Source organism: Centruroides vittatus, unplaced genomic scaffold (genome assembly GCF_030686945.1).
Source record: "Centruroides vittatus isolate TY-2023 unplaced genomic scaffold, ASM3068694v2 contig_2634, whole genome shotgun sequence".
NCBI classification, from domain to species: domain Eukaryota; kingdom Metazoa; phylum Arthropoda; class Arachnida; order Scorpiones; family Buthidae; genus Centruroides; species Centruroides vittatus.
Genome location: NW_027121678.1, coordinates 1 through 21,477, shown reverse-complemented (window position 1 = coordinate 21,477; position 21,477 = coordinate 1). Strand labels below are relative to the sequence as shown.

Below are 21,477 nucleotides of genomic sequence, written 5' to 3'. Positions count from 1 at the left end.
AACTTGTAACTGAAAAAATGAGGCAAGCAATAACAATTCCTCTTAAAATATACAGTTAGTCGAGGTTTATAAATTTATTATGAATAGCTTGTTAATGACAATATATATACAATATTGATATTTTTATTTTACTGTAGGCTACGTAAATTATTTCTAGATGATTCATTTCGTAGTATTGAACATTTATCAATAGTAAAATAATCAATATGAGATCAAACGTCCAATCTCGAAAGATTTAGAAGTTGATCTGAATGAATATATAATCATAATTATTAAATTACAATTTTTCAAAAATAATACTTTAGAAGACAGCTAAATTTTATATTATTTTGAAAATACAAACATGAAAAGACAGGATGGAATGTAATTATTTAATTTCAAAATATACATCTGTAAATTGTAACATATATTTAATTTTGCTTTAACAATTAGAATAACATATCTTTTCTACACTATAACCATTTTTAGTGCATGCATTTATTTAATTCGGTGTAACAGTTCTCTTTAAACGGAAATTTTCATTCCCTCCGAAAATTGTGCCGCCGATTTTTGACGTAAATATTATACCGAAAAGGCAGTCTTTTTTAAGACTGTTTAACGACAATATATTAATTACACAACATATAACTCTGTCTAAATAATATGGAAGCATCAGATATGTGTATTTGTGTTATAAACTTGAGCATTCCTATCACTCACGTAAACATTCCAAAACGTACGGGAAACACACAATTGACGTTATAAAGTATGTACATTTTACATTCGTGACTCCACGGTTAGTACTTTACTTTTTCTCTACACATCGAAGGCACTAAGGCTACGACAATATTTGATCTCTTTAATTATATTTACACTCGACGTACATTTCCGTTAACGTGGACCGATAGTTTAACATTGAATAAATTATCTGTTCCTTATTCGGCACGTAAGAATTGTGGTCCCAATAATAAACGAAAGTATGAAGATTAACACTTTAACACTTAAATCACTTTATGTAATACTAAAAAAATTGTTTATTGTATAGAATATAAACATTTTAAGTAATAGTAAATTTTTTTTGTATTATTTTACTTTAAAAAACATTTGATAAAAAAGAAAATGACAAAAATAGTTTGGACAATTTGGTCAATTAAAATATTTTTGTAACATTAATTTATGAATGCATATTTTACTTCATTCATTGTAATCCCTAAAACATATACTTGATTATAAATTTTAAATTTTGATGAAATTATATTTATAAAATCATTAGCATAATGGGAATGATGTTAATATATGGAATGAATATTGCCAATTTTTGTGAGATTTGTGAAGTTTGTGTCCAAACTATTTTTTTTATTTGTATAAAGACACAAAATTATTCAAATAAGAAGTGTGTGATGTGTGACAATACGTAAATTTGTTGCTGGTATAGGTGTGGAGCTTCTCTTTGTCCATTTAGATTTCAAAGAGATCAAAATACTTACTTATACATTTTTAAAAACTTTTCATGAAATTCTTTGAAACGTTTCATCATAATTTTCAATTTATCTGGTTGAGGCAATATTGTTGTCCTAAAACATAAACAATTTAATTATATGAACTGTTTAAATTTTATATTTCCATACATTATATATTACTTTGAAAACATTTCCTAATAATTGGTAAAGTATAAAATGTTTCCTTAATTATCATCTAATTTCGATGATGAAATTTATTACAGTAACACCACAATCTACATTTGATTAATGCAAATCAAATATTTTACAGTTTTTATTAAATATTTAAATTACCTGAAATGATAAGTTCCCGGTCTCTGTCCAAATCCGCTTCCCGGTACAATACAAATACCAGTATCTTCCAATAATTGCATTGCGTAGAAAAAATCGGGTTCTTGATTAAGTGACTACGATACGAAATATCAAAATTTTATTTAATTTGTAAAAAATTTTTTATTGAAAATAATAAATACTAAAATTCTTAAATCATTCTACTACTTTTCTGATGTCAATTTTGTCAACTTCATTTTTGGAAATGACAAAACTCTGTGCAAATTCTATAATGCCAGATCATTACTAATCAAGTTGGATTTATTATTGAACTAAAGTTAGATGATTAATTGCTATCTTGTTTTTAATTTAATAATTAGAATTTTATGGAAGAAAAGACTGATTCGGAATAGGATTTGAACTTGCAGCTCCTGTTTATAATGCAGCTGCATTGCCAATTATGCTACCCGGTCCAGTGTGGTCTTTGTTTGTAGACTAAATTAAATTAGAAGATATCTGAAAGTTTACCATCCTTTGGCAATGATGATTACAAAGTTACAAATATAACTATGTTTAAATAAACATTTATGACTTAGTGTAAGTTGTTATTGATTTTATAGAATGTTATTGCGGAATAATTGCAAAACAAAGCGATAGAGATAACAAAAATACGATTTATAATCTCTCGTAAAATTTTTATAGTAAATAAAAATATTAATTCATTTTTAGCAGATAAAAATTACAGTTGATGATATCCAATTCATTCACATTAATTATTGTTAAACTATCATCATACAGTATAAATATTCTAATTTGGATTAAACATCTGTTATGGAAAATGAAATGAGTGAGTATTATTATAAAAATTAGTGAATTTTGTTTTTATATTTAAATCATTTAAAATTCTTATTTCTACATTAAAATCAAGAGAGTTTTAGTATAAAACTTCATTTTTGATCACTTAGGCATATACTCTTTAAAACATACTTTCTAATATATTTAGCATAATACTATTAACTAGTTTCTTTTTTAAAATATTTTGTTATATTTATAGCTCCAAAATAAACGATTTAAGTATAAATTAGTTTTGAACTGTCTAAAAGCATCTGTGCTTTAACATATTTACTCAAATCTAGATGCACCTTAATTTCTACATGCTCGTCTATGAATTATTTTTTAATAGGCAACTTAAGACAAATTTATGTCAATGACACCAGTATTTATTGCAAGTAATGTAAGTTATATATCACTGTGTTTAGTGGTATTGAAATCAGAAACCTCTTAATTTGCCATGTTAGAGCTTTTCTGAATAAACATTAAAATTTTAGTTTACTAAAATAATGAACACTGAATTAAATGTTCACATCTTTCCACATGTAATTATACAGGTATACCTTGGGTTAGGTACATAATACATTCCATCAAATAGTGGTTGTATTGTGAATGGTTTTATCATGAATTGCCATTTCCCGTACATTCTCTTTTATTTCAAAAAGTTTCGCCTCATGGAAAGTTTTTGAGTAATGACCAATATGATTTCGTGGTCCAGCATTCTGTAGAGGATTCTTTTATTAAATTATGTGATACTCTACAGCAAGGAAAGAAGAGATTTATGTTAATATTTCTAGATATCAAAGGCACATTTGACAATACATGGTGGTTTTCAATTTTAAAACTTATCAGAGATACCAAAGACTACAAAATATTTTCTCCTTGCTCAAGGATTTCTTAAAAGACAGAACAGCTGAGCTTAAATTGGGCTTTCTTAAAAAAAAAAACTGTTCCCTAAATAATGGCTGTCCTCAAGATTCAATATCTGGACCCTACTTTGGAATGTTATTATAAATGACTTATTAATTAATTGACTTTCAAAACTGGACAGGTTGCAACACTTGAAATGGATGAAGCATTGTATTGGATCATGTAGGGGTAGAAATATGATGCCTGTGGTTTGTTTTATCATGAGATGATTATAACCTGGAATATGCCTATACCCAGGAGGATTGGAAATGCAACAATTTTTGAAAAAGTGCCGCACAACTTTTTTTTTGCAATTTTCATCCAAATACTTATGACACTGAGCTAAGTTTACCTCTTAAATATTTTCTATTACTAATATTGGTCTAATAAAAATCAATAAAATGATGTGACAGAAATAAGATGCATGAAATTAGAGGTTGCTAATTATGCCATATTACATCAACTCTAAGACACACAACCTGAAAAATAGTGCATCTTACATTTGAGTTGATACAGTATGTTGATTTAACATTTTATTTTACCTAATGGATACTCAAAATAAAGTGGAAAGTTTATTGCTTGAATGAATTGAGGTGCGTACACTTTGTACACCCCTCAATTCATTCAAGCTTTGCTATGCTTTGTACAGTACATCCATCAATAACAAGAAATCAGAAAGGATGGTGAAAGTATTGTGTAAAAGTGGAATTTAAAAGTGTTATGAATGTTTGTTTGGCTTTTGAAATGAGGGTAATTTCATAGCTTACAGGTTATTACTGGAGAGAGTACTTCTGGTGTAGTTTCACAGACTACACCGTATTCATATTTTACTTTATATACGCTGTGTATTTATCATGTTATTTGATATGATTTAGTAAAAATCATATCAAATAACATGATAAATACTGAATTTTCAGTTGGGAAATGTTCAAAAATTTCTCTGATATAAATTAACAATAAAGATTTCACAGAAATGCTGTACTTTTGGATAGCATGGGCAGTGCTGTAACTAGGGCAGTGTCCAGGCACAGGGCGCAGTCCCTGAGGGGGTGTATAAATGACCTGGACCAAGTTTTATATCATAGTTTTGGGGCGTAGTTACAGAAGCTTGCACCGGGTGCATGAAAGACTAGTTACGACTCTGAGCATGGGTACCTGTATTATCAATATCTTAACATTCTTTTTCAAACATTTAAATTGAATAAGTAGACAATATTATATAAATTATATGGATAAGTCATATATGCTTCTGATATATTAATTACAGAAAATTAAACACTCTTAAAATATGAAAAAATAAAATTAGTACAATCATCAAATAAATATTTTGACTTAATTAATTAGATAAAATAATTACCTTAGCTTTTTGAATTGCTTTCTCTGGCAAAAAAAGTTGAGGAAATGCATACATAGCTCCTGCAACTTCATTGCATTTAATACCTTCAATACTATTAAAAGTGTTTGCTACTAATTTTGCTCTTTCCTTTAAAGAATTCAGAATAGCAGTTTTTTCCTACAATTAATTAAAGGTTTCAGTTTTTATTTCTTTCATATGATTTGTATTACAGCTAAAAATAAATTTTCTATGCATATTAGTAATTGAGGGGCTTGGTGGAAAAGTGGCATATCCAACATTAGGAAATTTCTGAGAAAAAGAAGGATTTGTGTTTCAATTCACCAACATTTTATTAATGTAAGCCGTGGGGCATGCAACTAAACTGTGAAAGTTTCTTTGATGATGTACAAATCCAAATCTTCTATCGATCTGTTAATAACTATTCTGTAGTGTTTAGGATACGCCGTTTTTCCACTAAGCACTTCGATTATATGACATATGAGAAGAACGATAAGTCACTGTATTAATTTAATACTAAATCTATATGATTTTTTTGAATAGCTATTTTCTAGTGAGAGAAACAGGAATGGATTACCAATATTGCTATCACTCTTAATGTGACCTATTATCAAATTGTATCTACACAATAATCTGTAGGTCACATTAAATAGCAATGGCAATAAAAGATTTCTTAAAATATTTTTCATGCCATCGAAAATGACACAGTAAAATTATTTTGTTGTGACACATGGAAATCAATTTTATATGAGATGTGTATGAAAGGTTTTAAAAGATAGAAGCATATTGAAATATATGAGAACAATGATGTAAGATTTAATCAATAAATTGCAGCCTAATTAAAATTTATTGTTTGATAAAGAATAATTGTACAGTTTTGTATATTAAAATGTCTACAATTTGATATTTAAGTGATTTGGAAATTTTTATTAAATTATAAATTGTATATTATTAATTTTTGGAAATATGAGCTATCAATGACATAATTTATTACTGAAAATGAAAGAAGAGACAGGCATTCTTAGAAATTTTAATGAATACAAAATGTATAATGCTAGAAAAAAAATCAATTATTATAGCCTAAAATATTAGATAGTGAGAACAGCCTAAAAATAAATTTATCCAGCCATTCATTTCAATTAATGAACTTTGAAACTTGAAAATTAACTTCCCTAAAGGAAATTATTATATGCAAATTCTGTTAATAATATAAGTGCAAAATCTTTAATTAATATAAGAACAGTTTTAGTTAATTACCTTGATAAATAATTCATAGGAAGGTTCTCCCTTCTGAGGAGGATTTACTACACAATCCATAGTTGCCTAAATAAACAATTTTGTAACATAATAAGTAACATTATATTTGGGAGGACAATTATGCATTATTTAAAGTATAACAAAATGAAATTACCTGTCCTAAAACACTGGAACACAGACGAGCTGATATTAATTTAAGTAACATAGCTTTGACATCAGGATCCAAATTTATTATTTCACAGTACCCACCTCTTAGTCCACATCTAATTTTAAGTAATATTTTATAATTTTAGTTGTTTAACAGGTTATTAAGCTAAAATACATTAATATATTATTTAAAACTATTGCTATTTGATACCTTAACCAATCTTACATATTTTATAACAACAGAAAATTTAATGGAGAATAATGTATGAACAAAGGCATTAAACACAAATATTAAATATTTATATGCAATTTTATTTTATAAACAATCTCGAAAATTAAAGATATTCTAATTATCTGCAAAACACATGAAAAAGAACTATGGACATCTATGTTGTAGGTTTGTGACCCCAATAAAAGTTAATATAATTTTCCTTCTTAGGATTATATACAAGAAAATTGCAATATAATGCTTATAATAAAATAAATTCTGACTATCATAGTTCTAAACTGAAAATGTCATTCCTAATGCCATTAAACATGACTTCTCTGTAGAGAGCATTTGATTGACATTCATAAGATTTCTATTTGCAAGATACATTTATAAACTGAGAATGCTGCAGCAATGCATTAGTTATTAAACATTTTGGGAAGAATGAAGAATAGTAAAACATTAATAATAAATTTTATATTATAATGGAAAACTCCATAAACAATATAGATAATGTTTACTAGATCTTTAAGAACTATCATTTATAACTGAAATAAAGTTTATTATAGATATAATGGTTTTTCAAATAATTTAAATATTAAAATTTTCTACACAATTACCAAACCAAATAATAATTTCATTAGTTATTCTTCTCAGACAAATTTTATTAAAATATGGACACATTTCAATTAGTGGATTCTATTATAATGTGAGAATCTGGAGTTAAGGGATTTATTTTAACAAAATTGTTAAAATAATATTTAAAAGAAAATTATTTTGATAGAAAAATTAAGTAAAAAGGGGAGCTTTCTTTTAGTGGTGAAGAGAAAACAGTTTGGTTCCTCTGAAACTGATAGTACAAGTGCAATGTCTCTCTCTGTCAGGATAGATTTAATGGATTCGGATAAAAAATCCTCCTTTGTATAATTGTTGAACCCAATCATGTTATTCTTGTATAGTTTAAGATATTTCATTTATGTATAATCCTGTATGATAAATATAGTTATATTCTAATACATTGGATTTAATGCCTATCGTCGGCCCACGTAATTCACATATTTCACATAATGCATGTATTTAAAGTAAATCTTCCTAAAATTTCAACTGTTTCTAAACATCTTTAGCCACTTGAAAAGAGAAATAATTTACTTGCAAGTTAGGACACAAAATTGTTATATCCTAACTGGTGTCTGGAATCTTGACGATAATTGGAGAGAGTTGAAAGGTATTTGTGTACTTATCAACTTTCTACAGTCATCCTCAGTGAGACAGAAGGTATACTGGAACAGATTCCAGAAGAAATAACATATTAAAAAATTTCAAATAAATAAAATAATGTATGAAGGGAAATTGAAAATTCTTTGCCAATTATGTTTTTCTTGAAATATGGCTGTTATTTCAGAATTTGAAAAATAGGGTATGAACTATGCTTTAGATGTCTATTTTCCACCTGGTTTCTAAGACAGTTCTATAAGAGTGGTATTCAAGTGTTCAGATATCACTTCATAGAATGTGTCTGTCTGCTTATGTAGCCACAGTTGAACTACTGTCTTTACACCTTGTGACTTTCAAAGCGATGATCTGCTAACTCCTTGAGAAGGCCAGAAAACTGATAATCACAAGATGCCAGATCAGGAAGGAGTGTATGTTGAAGACTGATACTAAATTGAATCATTTCTGCCAAAAACTTTTCTTTTATGAATTCATTTTCCAAACTTAGTAGGAACTGTATATGTATTTGTTTATATATACATATACATACTAAAAAAAATGTGTTTGTGTGTATGTTTAACAAAGCAAAATCAATACATTGTGAATAGATGTATATATTGTATCTATTATTTTGATGATCCAGTTCCTTAGATTGCATATTGATAGTAATTAGATTTGCAGAATTGGTCTAAGATATCTGGATACCAGTGGCGTGCCGTGACATCTGATGACAGGGAAGCTGTGTTTCTGTAAGAAGCCGACTTCCAGGGGCAATCAGTTAATTGCGCGTCAGTGATGGTCTAGGGCAGTGGTTCTTAACCTTTTTATACTCGCCGCCCACCAAATATTTCATAATTTTTTTGTGACCCCCATTTTTTAGTAATAATTTATATTTGATAATTTGATAATTTATCTATAATAAATTGATTTTTTTATTATTGCTTTATTTTTTATATAATAAATGTAAATCATAACTTTATTATTTCATTATCTATTTAAATAACATTCAAACTTCACAATTAAACACGAAAACTCATTAATTTTTAACAGAAAATAAAATAAGAAACATGTCGATAAATCGATCCAACGTCGATGCTAAAACTAAACTAAAACTAAAACGCCCACTTGTAAGGATTTTGCATAACTTTTGCAAAAATATTTAAATTTTCAAAGCCTACTATTTTTTCCTAATTATTTTTAAAATTCCAAGCATTAATAGTTTCTTAAAATTGCTTTGGAATAAAAGAAGTAAATACTGCGGTGTAAGTAGCATATTTACATTTATTTCTTCTGTACTAACAAAGTTGTATGTAGGAAGAAATACAAAATAAATAAATAAAAACTAAATAGGAAAACTTTATCTTTCTTATTTCACTTTTCAATACGATATTCGGATTATACATCAATTTTCTTTTTATTATATTCCGAAGGAAATTTTGCATAATTTGGCGGCCCCCGGCAAACTTCTTATGGACCCCCAGGGGCCGCGGCCCCCTGTTAAGAATCACTGGTCTAGGGTCCATTCGTATTCATTTGTTCGATAAGCCAGTAAAAACTGTAGACTTCTCTAAATGTATTTTTAATATCACAATTACATTCTGAATCGCTAGCCACGATATAAGGGCTAAAATTAAAAATAAATTATAAAAACTTACTCGGTGAAATAAAATGTGCGGTGGATATACATACCTGGTACAATGTATTGTTCGATTGTATTAATATACTTTTAAAGAAAATTATAATTAAAATATAGCTTTGTAAAGAAACGTACATAAAAATAACATAAAATAGTCTTTACTTTTTAAATCTTAAAACAATCCACTTAGTCAAATATCTTGATACGAGTAGCTAATGGATGGAACTAGTGACGGTCCAGGTAGGTGTGTAGTGAGTGTGTGCGTGCCAAATCCCGAGGGTGCCGATACCGGTCAATGTCAAATGCCTCTTTTGTCGCATCACTAGTATATCTCAAAGGACGCCACAGGGCTGTTGTAAATTTTAAACGTTTCTCACCATAGATGTAAATATGTTAAACTTAATAGTCATTTGTTTTCTAACTACTGTAATTCGTTTTAGTACCAGGTGTACACAGAAATCAGTTCCCCACTGTACTGAGCTAGTAATTGGTTAAGCTTTTGTTTAAGTAAAATTCTGGCTCTTTCAACAGGGTTTTATTCTAATCTCTTAATTATTTAGTCACTTCTTAAGTAGAAATAAGTCGAAACCAGTTACTTTGTACCTGAATATCTGTAGTCTTGGGAAAACAGTGGAAAGACAAATTTTTATGACAACGGATATATAAATCGTAAATTTAAGGAAAATAAATTCTAGAGCTTTTTTTGGTACCATTGTATGTACTGTACGTCTCATTCATTAAATTTGGTTGTAAATGATGCTGCCAAAGTAACAGTTAATTTTTAACACTGTACTAGAATTGTACACGTTTTTTCTGCATCCCCTTACAGATGGGACATACTAAATCGTAATATCACCGGTTTAACATCGAAATCCGTAAGTAATATAAGATGGGAGAGCGGAATAAACGCAGAATAAATATATCAAATATTTTAATGGAGTTTTTTTAAACTCCTGTCAACTATACAGAACTATCATAAAAACGTGCCAGTAAACTCCTATCGGTTGGGTTGTTATAAATCTAGTCTAGGGTGGGCAACCCTTTTTATAACATGGGCCAGAATAAATTTTACGTTTTTTTCCGCGCCGTAGTAGTTAATTGACGCCTTCTTGTGACTCGTAATTTTTTTAGTCTGCAAATATGAAATAAATAAATAAAAAGTTAATTACTACATTTATTTCTCTTATCGTTTTCGAAAATTACAAAGAATTGGAAAAATAACTATTAATTATTTTTCCAATTTAATAATCTATTAAAGATCTTGCGGGCCGGATAGAAACTTTTCGCCAGCCGTAGCTGGCCCGCGGGTTGCCCGCCGTTGATCTAGTCTCCTCGTTATTCACATAATCGGGCGAGGGTGGCCGAATATCTAGCAGGCGGCTAACAGCCCACAACCGCTCCGAGATATAAAGTCGCATACTCTTTACGCGTGTGTCGCTTCTACTAGCTAAACCGTGACGTTTGTGCTCTGTAAAGCGCATGCGCCAATGCCTATAATCTGGCTGCTTGGAAGTTGACAGGCAGGCGGATAACAGCCCACAACCGCTCCGGGATATAAAGCTGTACTCTTTACGAGTGTGTCGCTTCTACCAGCTAAACCGGGTGAGGTTGGAGCACTGTAAACCGCATGTGCTAATACCTATATAATCTGGCTGATTGGAGACTGACCCGGTTTCGACATTCCTTCTGCCACCGAATTATTCGAATATACAATAGCAATCTTATCGTTTTTTTTTCACATGTAGTATAGAAATTTGTAAAAGATACATAATGCAGTTATAATAAAATATTAATTTTAATTAATTCAAAGTACGTTAAAATATGAAAATTTATATTTTATAAAATTCAAGGGAAGGTCATTGGAAGGTGGAATCGGCGCTTCCATCGCTTCCAATGATGGCACGCCACTGCTGGATACTGAAATTCACAATGGTTTAAGTTGAGTCCTGACCACCCATGAAAATTGCTGAAGTGCAGTGAATCCCAAAACAAGATCCCTCAGGGAAGCATGCTTTATATCTCAGCTGGTAATATATACTTTTAATAAGAACCCTTCAATGAGTATCAAAATCCATATATACTTGTTATTAAGGTTGAGGTTTATTCACAAATAATGTGACACTCTATTCAGATGCAATCAGACAAGGAGTAAAGCTACTAACTGTTTTAGAAGTTTTTATTGCTGTCAGTTTCTCAAAAATGCATTTCAGGTCAAGCCCCTCAACAGTTTAAAATGCTGGTCTGGAAATTCTGTCAAACTGACGAGGGGCTTGGCCCAAAATGCATCTTTTAAGAAATTGACAGCAATAAAAATTTATAAAACATTTAGTAGCTCTATTCCTTGTGTGAATGAATCCAAATAGAGTGCCACATTATTTTTAATGGGACGTTTACATAATTTTTATCCATTCTATAGTTATGAAAATTTTTTAAAAACTCCTTGTCTTTAATTTATGCAATTCATAAAATAAACTTACTCTCCCATATAGCACTTAGATGCAGACATAAAAGAAGCAAGTTCTAATTCTTTGTATGGGGAACCCATTTCTGTGAGAACTTTCTTAAAAGAGTGAAACTGCATTTTATCTTTATATATATTATCTTGATAAACCTAGGAATAAAATACAGTATACATTAGTTTCAATTTTATTATAAATAAAAGATAAGACATTTGTCAAATAACATTACTATTCATAGATGTTGCAATTTACTTCTATAATTTCAATTACATAACTTTTAGTTAAAAATAATTTAATCTAATAATAATTTAATTTAATAATAATAATTATTATTATTTAATCATAAATAGTTTCAATTAAAAATATGCATAAGTCGAAATTATATGTCTCATCAAATATATAAAGAACTCAGGATTTTATAATTTGTGTGAAACTATAATTTTATTTATCTTAATTATTTTGCAGGGACTAACATTTTAACATGCTAAACTAGTTTAAACATTAATTATAAAAAATTTTAAAAAGTAATTATCATCAGGAGTATGTGGTTTGCATGAAAGTTGAATTATTATTTTTGTAAGTTCAGACCAATGAAAATTGCAAACTTTTTGATTAAAAAAAACCACAGAAGCTGATCATTATGTGTAGAGAATGTTTAACAGATTAGAAATGTTTATTAGATTCACAATTCTTAAAATAACTACACCTAAGTTATAGGATATATTAAGCATGAACATGTAATCGTACTAGCAAATAAAGCAATGATTTTAAGTATGTTAACTGTTGTGGAGATAGTACTAACCCATGAACATTTTCGTCTAAAAGTCTGAATGGTAAGTGTAAAAACAATTCGTTGCTTTACTAACTCTTATTCACCAAACTATAAACCACTCACATATCCTAGGCTCAGAACAGTAAATGTTTTATTAACTTTGTCATATTTCTGACATCAATGATAGCAACATGCATTTCAGGTTTTCTTGGAAGAGTTCATCATAGGTTTTATGAAAGTTAATAAGACTTATTGTTCTAAGCATGAGGTTCATGATGGATTTATAGCGTGACTAATAAAAAGACAAGTTTCAGTCACTGTCAGTTAATTTGTAATAAAGTGTATAATTTTTTTAAATCCTTAGTCCTTTCATTATATTATATGTGATGAAACATCAATCTACACTCAAACCTTGTTTTTGTGCGATTTTTTTTGTGTGGTATATGAATTTCAGTAAAATTGGTATACCGCACAAAAACAGGTTTGAGTGTATTATTATAATCAAAATGTTCCTTCAAGCAGTAGACATAAATCATTGTCTCATTAACAGATAGTTTTGATGATACAAATTCCTGACACTTGATATTGTCAAGATTCAAATGTATGCAAGTGATATTTGATTTTTAAAATGTAGAATGTTTTTAAAATAAATCATAGAACTTTGAAATATGGCCAAGTAAAAGAGTTTGAAGAAGAGTTCATTTAGGAATAGAGATTTTGTCATTTGCTTGCTGACTTCAGAAAGTAGGTGGTTCAATCAATCCAGTCAACTTTGGAAAAGTTGAAATAATGGTCAAACATTCAATTTACGCATAGAAAATTGTTGCTGAAATTGAAGAAGAGTCAAAACTTAGTCATGTCTTTAATTAAAGTTATGATTTGACATAATATTGTGCACCTAATGTAAAATTGTTTTTATTTCTGGAGAGATGTCAGGATAACAATGTTGACTGTTCATACTCAAAGAGTGTACATGAATTGCAAATAAACTTTTGTTTATTCTTCATACATAAACTGGGGTATGAGTTTGAGTGAACCTGAAAATTCTGCAAAATTGAATGAATAATAGTAATGAGGAACAAAAAATTGCTTATCTATGAAATTAACATAACTCCACAATCAACAGTAATTAGATATTTTTCCAAGATTTTGTAATAATCACAAAATATGTTTTATTTGATCTAGGAAAGTGCTTGTCTATACATTATATTTTAAGAAATTTTTCATTGATAAATTGTGATGGTAAATAGTTTTATATCCTTTGCATGTTCCTGGATAGTCAACATTTCAGAATGCTGTTCATCAGCACTTTAGAAACAAGGAGCAAACTTACAGAAAAAGAGGAGTTTGGAAACATAAATTGATATAATAATGTTTTTATTTTTGCAAAACAATTCTAGCTTGACTTTAATATCCACATATATGTATATTTTTACATTGTTTAAAACTGATTTTAAATCACTACTTACCTCATCAGCCAAAATGAAAAGTTTTTCTTCATATGCAAATTTTATAATTTTTTCAATATTCTCTCTTGTTAAAACTGAACCTATTATTATGAAAAAGATGAGTGAGTAAATTAATTTTTATAATTACTGCAGAAATTACTAAAATTAATCAAGTTGTTTAATGCTGCAACTAAATATTTATTACTTAAATTAACCTATTATAAGATGTTTAAAATAAAAAAACATAATAGGTTAATATATCATTATATACTGCTGTCCAAAATTAAAGTAACAAATAAAACCTGTGTAAAAATCAAAACCATTAAACATAAGTAGCTGAAATGTACATCATATGTAAATCAGCAAAGTGCCATCATGCAAATAAGGCACAATCGCAGTGCACCCAAATGCATTATGTCACGGATGAATGCTTGTCAGAAAATTGTTTCTGACAAGCATTCATCTGCTAGGACCACTAACAGTTAGGAAGTGTTCGTGGTACATCTGTTGCTTATTAGACATGTTTCAGAGAAGGCATTTGACTGATTCATTGCATTGAGGGACCATTCATTTCTGATTTTCTTCTACGTATGTTTGTGTGTATTGCTTTAATCTTGACATGAGTGTAGATACTAATTAGTATAAAGGCATTGTGAAAATTAAAAATATGTTTTATCATACAGGATGATTACAGTTAAAATACTCATATTCAACACTTTGCATGTATAACAGTCTAAATATAGTCAAATCTTGTTTGTTGTTTCAGAATGCAGAAGGGATTTCTGTAGGGGAAAAATTTAGTTTCAAAATTTACCAGTACAGGACTTATCATGTTGATGCAGCTGAGTGAGCCAATTGTCTCATTACTATTTGTTGATTCTTTCTTTCACAGATAAGAAAATTTTAGCTTTGTGAATATGAAAAATGGGTACAAATACCAAATCATGAATATGCAAAATGACTTGTATGTGGTGCTTCTATTGTAATTAGAATAACACATTAAAAAATGTAGTAATAAAAATAGTAATAGCAAAATTTAAAAAATATAAAGTAAATGCCCATTTTACAACCAGTTGCTTTACATGTACCTAAGGATATGACTGTATGAAATAAATGGCGTTAAATATGTTTTTTAATCATCATTTTTCAGTATTATATGCTGGTTGTTAAAATTCATTTCAAGAGCAAAATCTCAATTTTATGACCCGAGTTTATAGGATATAAGATGATTTGATTAATGATAGTTTTCCTGGAACCAATTAGTTCATAAAAATGGAGCCTTACTGTATTTAGACAATGCTATCATCTTTTACATGTAATAAATTTATGTCATTCATACTGTTTTAAAAATTTTAATTATTACCAATTAATTTAAATTTTTGACTAAGACCAAAAATTAAATAATTTTATCATCGTGATTGATATTTTAAATATTCTTAAAAGAATTTAGCAAACTAACATATTTAATCAGATAGAAAAACTGCACAAATTTTTTAGTTAAGACAATTAAAACATCATACAAATAAACAAGAATATTTTTATTCTGTAAAATAAACACCATCACAATAAGTTTTTCCAATCGGAAACAAATTTATAAATTTCAATCTTATAAAATTGTTTGTTTTTAGAAGTAAAATCCTCATTTAACTCCTTTTCTAATTTCTATTCATTTTGAATATAATTGCCAAGTGACAAGAAAAGGTGAAAATCAGATGATAAGAGGTCTAGTGAATAGAGTGGGTGGGGTAGAATTTTCCAAGAATGGCTGTGGAGCTTTTCCCGAGTCACTCTTGAAGTGTGAGAAACAACAATACCTTTGCAATTAATCAGCACGAAAAGCTTCTTATGCACACATTGCAGCTGAGAAGAGTAAACTTTCCCTGTGATTGTTTGGTTTGAGGATAAGAGCTCATAATGAACAATACCTGTTATATTCCATCAAACACAACAAAATCTGTTGTTGAAGTGCAGATTATGACACAGCAAGCCCAAATTTCCTGGAAGGTAGCTGATAATAAGATCACTTAGTGTTAGTATCAGGTCAGTCCATAAGTCCATGCCCATTTTTATGACCTTGAGAAAAATCTTGTTTTGCTGTTAAAAATGTCAGTCTAATGTGATAATTTTTACACTGAAGTGTTAAATTGGATCTCATTCATATAATACTGTTCAGAATTGTAAACATTTCAGTTGTTTATTTTCGTTAAAATGGAAGTAACCCACGAATATAAAAGACATGTTTTATACTTTTCATTTTTAAGTGGTGAGAATGCTACAAATGCAGCTAAAAAAATAAATACTGTACATAATCAAATTGTAATTAGTGCAAGGATTGTGCAGAAGTGGTTTGAAAGATTTAGAAACAATGATTTTAGTGTGGAGGATAAGGCTCGTACTGGAAAACCCGTTTGACTTTGATGATGCTCTCTCTGCACTAGTTGAAGCAGAACCATCTTTAACAGTTGATGAAATTGTGGAACGTTTAAATTCATCCCATGGAACTGTTCATAGACACCTACAACAAATCTGAAAAGTTTCAAAGCTAGGAAAATGGATACCACACGAACTGTCAATAGCTAACCGACAACAACATGTAAACATTTGCACGTCTCTTTTATCCCGTATTGCTTTAGAACCTTTTCTTGGTAAGCTGGTTACTGGAGACGAAAAATGGATCCTCTATAATAATGTGACGAGAAAAAGACAATGGATGGATCGCGACAAGCAGCCAAAACCGACTGCAAAAGGTGGGTTGCATCCAAAAAAAATTCTTTTGTCTGTTTGGTGGGATATGTCAGGTGTAATTCACTTTGAGCTGTTAGAACCTAATCAAACAATTACAGCTCAAATGTATTGTGAGCAATTAGAGCGTTTAAATGAAAAATTGAAAAAAAATCGACCGTTGTTAGTGAACCGAAAGCAGGTTCTCTTGCAGCATAACAATGCCAGACCACACGCTGCAAAAATAACTGTACAGAAACTTGAAAGCTACAACTGGGAAATTTTACCTCATCCACCATATTTGCCAGATATTGCTCCCAGTGATTATCATCTTTTTCACAGTTTGCAGAATTTTTTAAAAGGGAAAACTTTTGAGGATGAGAACAATGTAAAAAAGGCTATTTCTGAATATTTTGATTCAAAACCGAAATCATTTTATGAAGACGGGATTAAAAAGCTACCATTAAGATGGCAAGAAATTGTACAAAATAATGGTGAATACATTATAGATTGAAATAAAATTTAATTAAAATTTTTTGCTGCTTTTTTTTGTAGATAAAAATATGCATGAACTTATGGACTGACCTGATACATAATCCATTTTTTATCACACATCAGTAGTCTGTCCAAAAGCAGCTTGCTCTTATGATAAAAAGAAGAGATAAATAAATTGAAAATCTATAGGTTTGTTTTTTGCTGAGAGTTCATTTGGAATCCATTTGCTTAATTTGTACACTTTTCTCAGTTGATACAAGTGCAGACAAATGGTTTTGTCATTCATACCAAATCTTTATGCAAGCTGTCTATATGTTTGACTCCAGTTTGGCTCAATAGCATTTTTTAATTTATTGTTATTAATGACTGTTTTACATGCTTCATGGAGAGCATTTTCAAAAGAGACATCCTCTGATGCAAATTTTCTATTCCATTTCTAGGCTAGACAATCACTAACCACCCTTCTCTGAATGCTATGCATATCTTTCTGGAGCTTATACATCATTTGTCTCAAGTTTAAATTTATAAAGTAAGCATGCTCAGAAAACTGTATTTGAAGCTGACATTTTGCAATCTTTTTTCACATTTACTATAAACAATTACACAGCTACAATTTTTTTAACAAATTGTTGTGAAAGTTTAAATTTAGAATGGCAATAACAATAACATGCAATCTACAAGGAATACTACATAATTAAGGTTAAAACTAGTAACTTTGTAAAAGTGCATGAACTTTTTTGGTTACCTGATATATAAATTAATACAGTATTTTATTTTTATCTTACAGTAAGATGTAATGTATTATATAATATTGCAAACTTCAAATTAAATAAACCACAATTATCTTTTATTATCAATACGGCAAGATACAAAAAGTATTTTTTACTTACCCGTTGGATTTCCTGGATTAATTACTACTATTGCTCGTGGTTCACAAGTTTCTCTTGCTTTAGAAATTGCATTTTTCAATTCATCAATACTCAATGCCCATTCATTATCTTCATCCAAATAATAACCAATCTATAATATAAGTACTGAAATTTAAAGCCTGAAAACTTAAAATAAAATATTTATTATTCTGAAAAATGACTTCTTTATTTAAATATTTAAGTATATATTTATGAAAAATAAATCAAAAGTGAAGATTTAACAACATATCATTATATTTGTATTCGTTGTATTGCACATATTCTTTTTAAAATACTTTTACTTTTTATTAGTTATTAAAATTTCTTTATAAAAAACAAAAGATTTTATTGAAATTTATAGTTAAAATCAAACTGAATTAAAAATTGTGTATTTTTAGATAATATGAAAATTATCAAGTTTTTATAAATTCAATCATTTATAGAGAATTTAAAATAATTCAATTTATTTCTTATTTTACTCTTATATGTACAGCAATAATTTTTTTCCCCGCTAATAAAGTTACTAAACCTGAATCTTCAAACAAATATATTTATGAATAATTTTGTAATTCTTATTCATTCTAATATTACCATAGAATCAAATATTTAAAATGGCAAATTACAATTGCAATGTTGTTCTAGAAAACTGCCAAACAAGTAATTGTAGAAAATCGAACAAATTAAATTTCTAGTACATCATACAAGTTGGCTAGAGCATTTCATAAATGTAAATAAATTTATGAAGTTATCTAAAATTATTCCAAATGTCAGCTTATACACAATTATGAAATTGTATGCAAACATAAATTATAATTTAGTATATACTATTTATCACACACAAATGATTTTACTCAAAACTGCAAAAAGAAAAAAAAATCACGAGTAATGTAAATATGATAAAAATTATTTATTAGATTAGGATTATTTATGCAAAAAATTCCATCAATATAAATAAACTGTTAATATTCGAGAAATCAATACAGTAGACCCCCCTATAACACGGGTTCATATAACACGGCGAAAGAATTGCGATTGTGTTCGTATAACACGCTAAAAGAGATTCATATAACACGGTAAAACGTCATCGCCGACTCGTGTCGCGACGGGATTGGTCGAATCTGGACCAATAGTGGACATTGACCAAACCATTGAGTTTAAACGAGCAGTGGACCTACTAAAAACCATTTATTATTTAACGGCCATAAAAATTATATTTATATTAATGATGTCTCCAAAGTTCAGTGAATTTTTCTCAGAAAAATAACTTATCAGAAAACACACACCCGCCGTTCGACGAGCCACTCCGTGATGAAAACAAGCTTAAGCAATGGCATCGTCGAATGGTGCATACTCGGTAAGTAATCCTACAATTTTTTGTTTATAGCATAGTTTATATGGATTATTCCCAAAAAATTACACGTGTTTTGGAAATGTTGAGTCAAATTAGTCTAGAATCGGTTAATTTTATGGAAGAAAACCTTTCAAACAGCCGTAGCCTCTAAGCTGCACACATGCCGGGCTGTGATTGGTTCATGTATTTAAGTGACTCGTACAACACGGATTCATATAACACGGAATGTATCTACCATGTTATAGGGGGGTCTACTGTACTGTCAAATTGATAAACATTTCAATATTTTAAAATGGTTAGCAGCTTATTTTATGTGAAATAATTTCTACATTTTATAAGATAATTTAACTTCTTATATTTTATAGATTCTTATATATGCATTTAATTAAATAATTAATTTTTTATGTGTACGTAAAAAAATTTGTTGAGAATTTGATTTACTCATTCTCTATTGATATTTATTCTATTGGAAAAGCATTTGCACTGAAGAGTATAGTTCACTCTTCAGAGACTGCATTTACGTGAAGTTTTTAATAAATAATTTTTAATTATGATACTAAAGTATAAAGTAAATATATGTAAATTAAAAATTTATCATTATTTAAAAGATTTCCTATTATTAAACATTTTCCCCCCGTATTTTAACAAATTTCCAACAAATAAATAAATGTATACAACAATTCAATTCAATTGGTATTGCCAAGCAATCTACTGGATTATATACTGGGCTATATCAGGCTGTATTATATCTAATAATTAAATATAAAGCAATTTGGCTAGAGGTACACAACTAGGCTGTTATCATGATAAATTTATTAAATTATTTTTAATTATTGCATTTTACTACTGGGAAAGAGATGGGTCTAAATATTCCATCTCTTTCTCAGTAGTAAAATACATGTAGCCAAATTACTTTATATCTAATTATTAATTATCTTAATATAGCCTGATAAATAAACATTGGATCAGTAGTGGTTCATTGAAAATCTACTAAAATATGAAAGTAACAGAAATATCATTATACTTAATTTATTTTCAGGAGAATTTACAATATTGTTGCTCCAGTCAATTCCAGAACCACATTATGACACTTAATTTATTGAGTTTGCTATAAGAACTAATATACCCAAAGCAATGCCTTCCTTGTCAAATACCTTTATTTAAAATTGCCATTTAGTATCCATATTGATGGAAATCTATGGCTGTTATGGCTATTGAATAGCAGTTTATGAAATAAAAGTGTTTTACAAGGCAAGCATTGTTTTGGATTCATTAGTTCTTCTAGGAAAATCAGTTAATATAGTTGTTGTATTTTATCTAAAAAATTCCTTTATGAATAGGCCTATATAAGAATTTACTAGAAAATACATTACTAATCTAGCTTTACTATTACATTTATTTCTTCTTTAATATAAGAATTATTTACATATTTAATGTCCATAGCTATTTTTTAAGTATACTTTTTCTTTTTATTTATAGAAAAAAACTATTATTTTCATTCACATAGCAAATAATTATTGTTATATGTATTGGATTTGTTGTGGATGTTTATATTTATTCATATATAACCTTTAGAAAATCAATTGTTTACTGAAAATATCTCATCTGAAAATAAATGTATTTTTCATATATAAAAATAAGTTTAAATTATGTTAAAATAAACTTACTTGCTCCATATTATATTCTGCTAATGTTGCTGAATATAATGGATACTGAGGAATAGGAGTCATAACACCTGGTAATTTATCACTTACAGAATAATTCAATAAGCTGAGGACAGACTATTAAAAAAAATATCCAACATTGAAAATATAACATAAAACAATCTAGAGATATTCTATAAGAATTATCAAAATTATAAATGGAATAGTTTACAAAATGATTAAAGAATAACTACTGAGATATACAAAATAATTATATGTATAAATTGTATCTTTGTCCAATACAACAATAAGTAAAATAAATCTATTTAACTTTATCAAAATTTCTCATTTTACTTTAAAATCATTTATTATATAAAT

At 28.5% G+C, this 21,477-nt stretch overlaps 1 protein-coding gene across 1 annotated transcript; it reads right to left on the bottom strand.

Annotated features, from left to right (window-relative positions):
• Positions 1 to 357: 357 nt before the first annotated feature.
• Positions 358 to 21,237, bottom strand: LOC136971604 (alanine aminotransferase 2-like; the record flags this gene model as incomplete). The annotated part of the gene is given in 9 exon segments (XM_067266079.1): positions 358 to 1,553; positions 1,773 to 1,885; positions 4,846 to 5,001; positions 6,100 to 6,165; positions 6,254 to 6,362; positions 11,780 to 11,913; positions 14,003 to 14,082; positions 18,088 to 18,217; positions 21,124 to 21,237. Coding segments are annotated over 9 exon segments (942 nt in total). The 3' UTR covers positions 358 to 1,462.
• Positions 21,238 to 21,477: the final 240 nt, after the last annotated feature.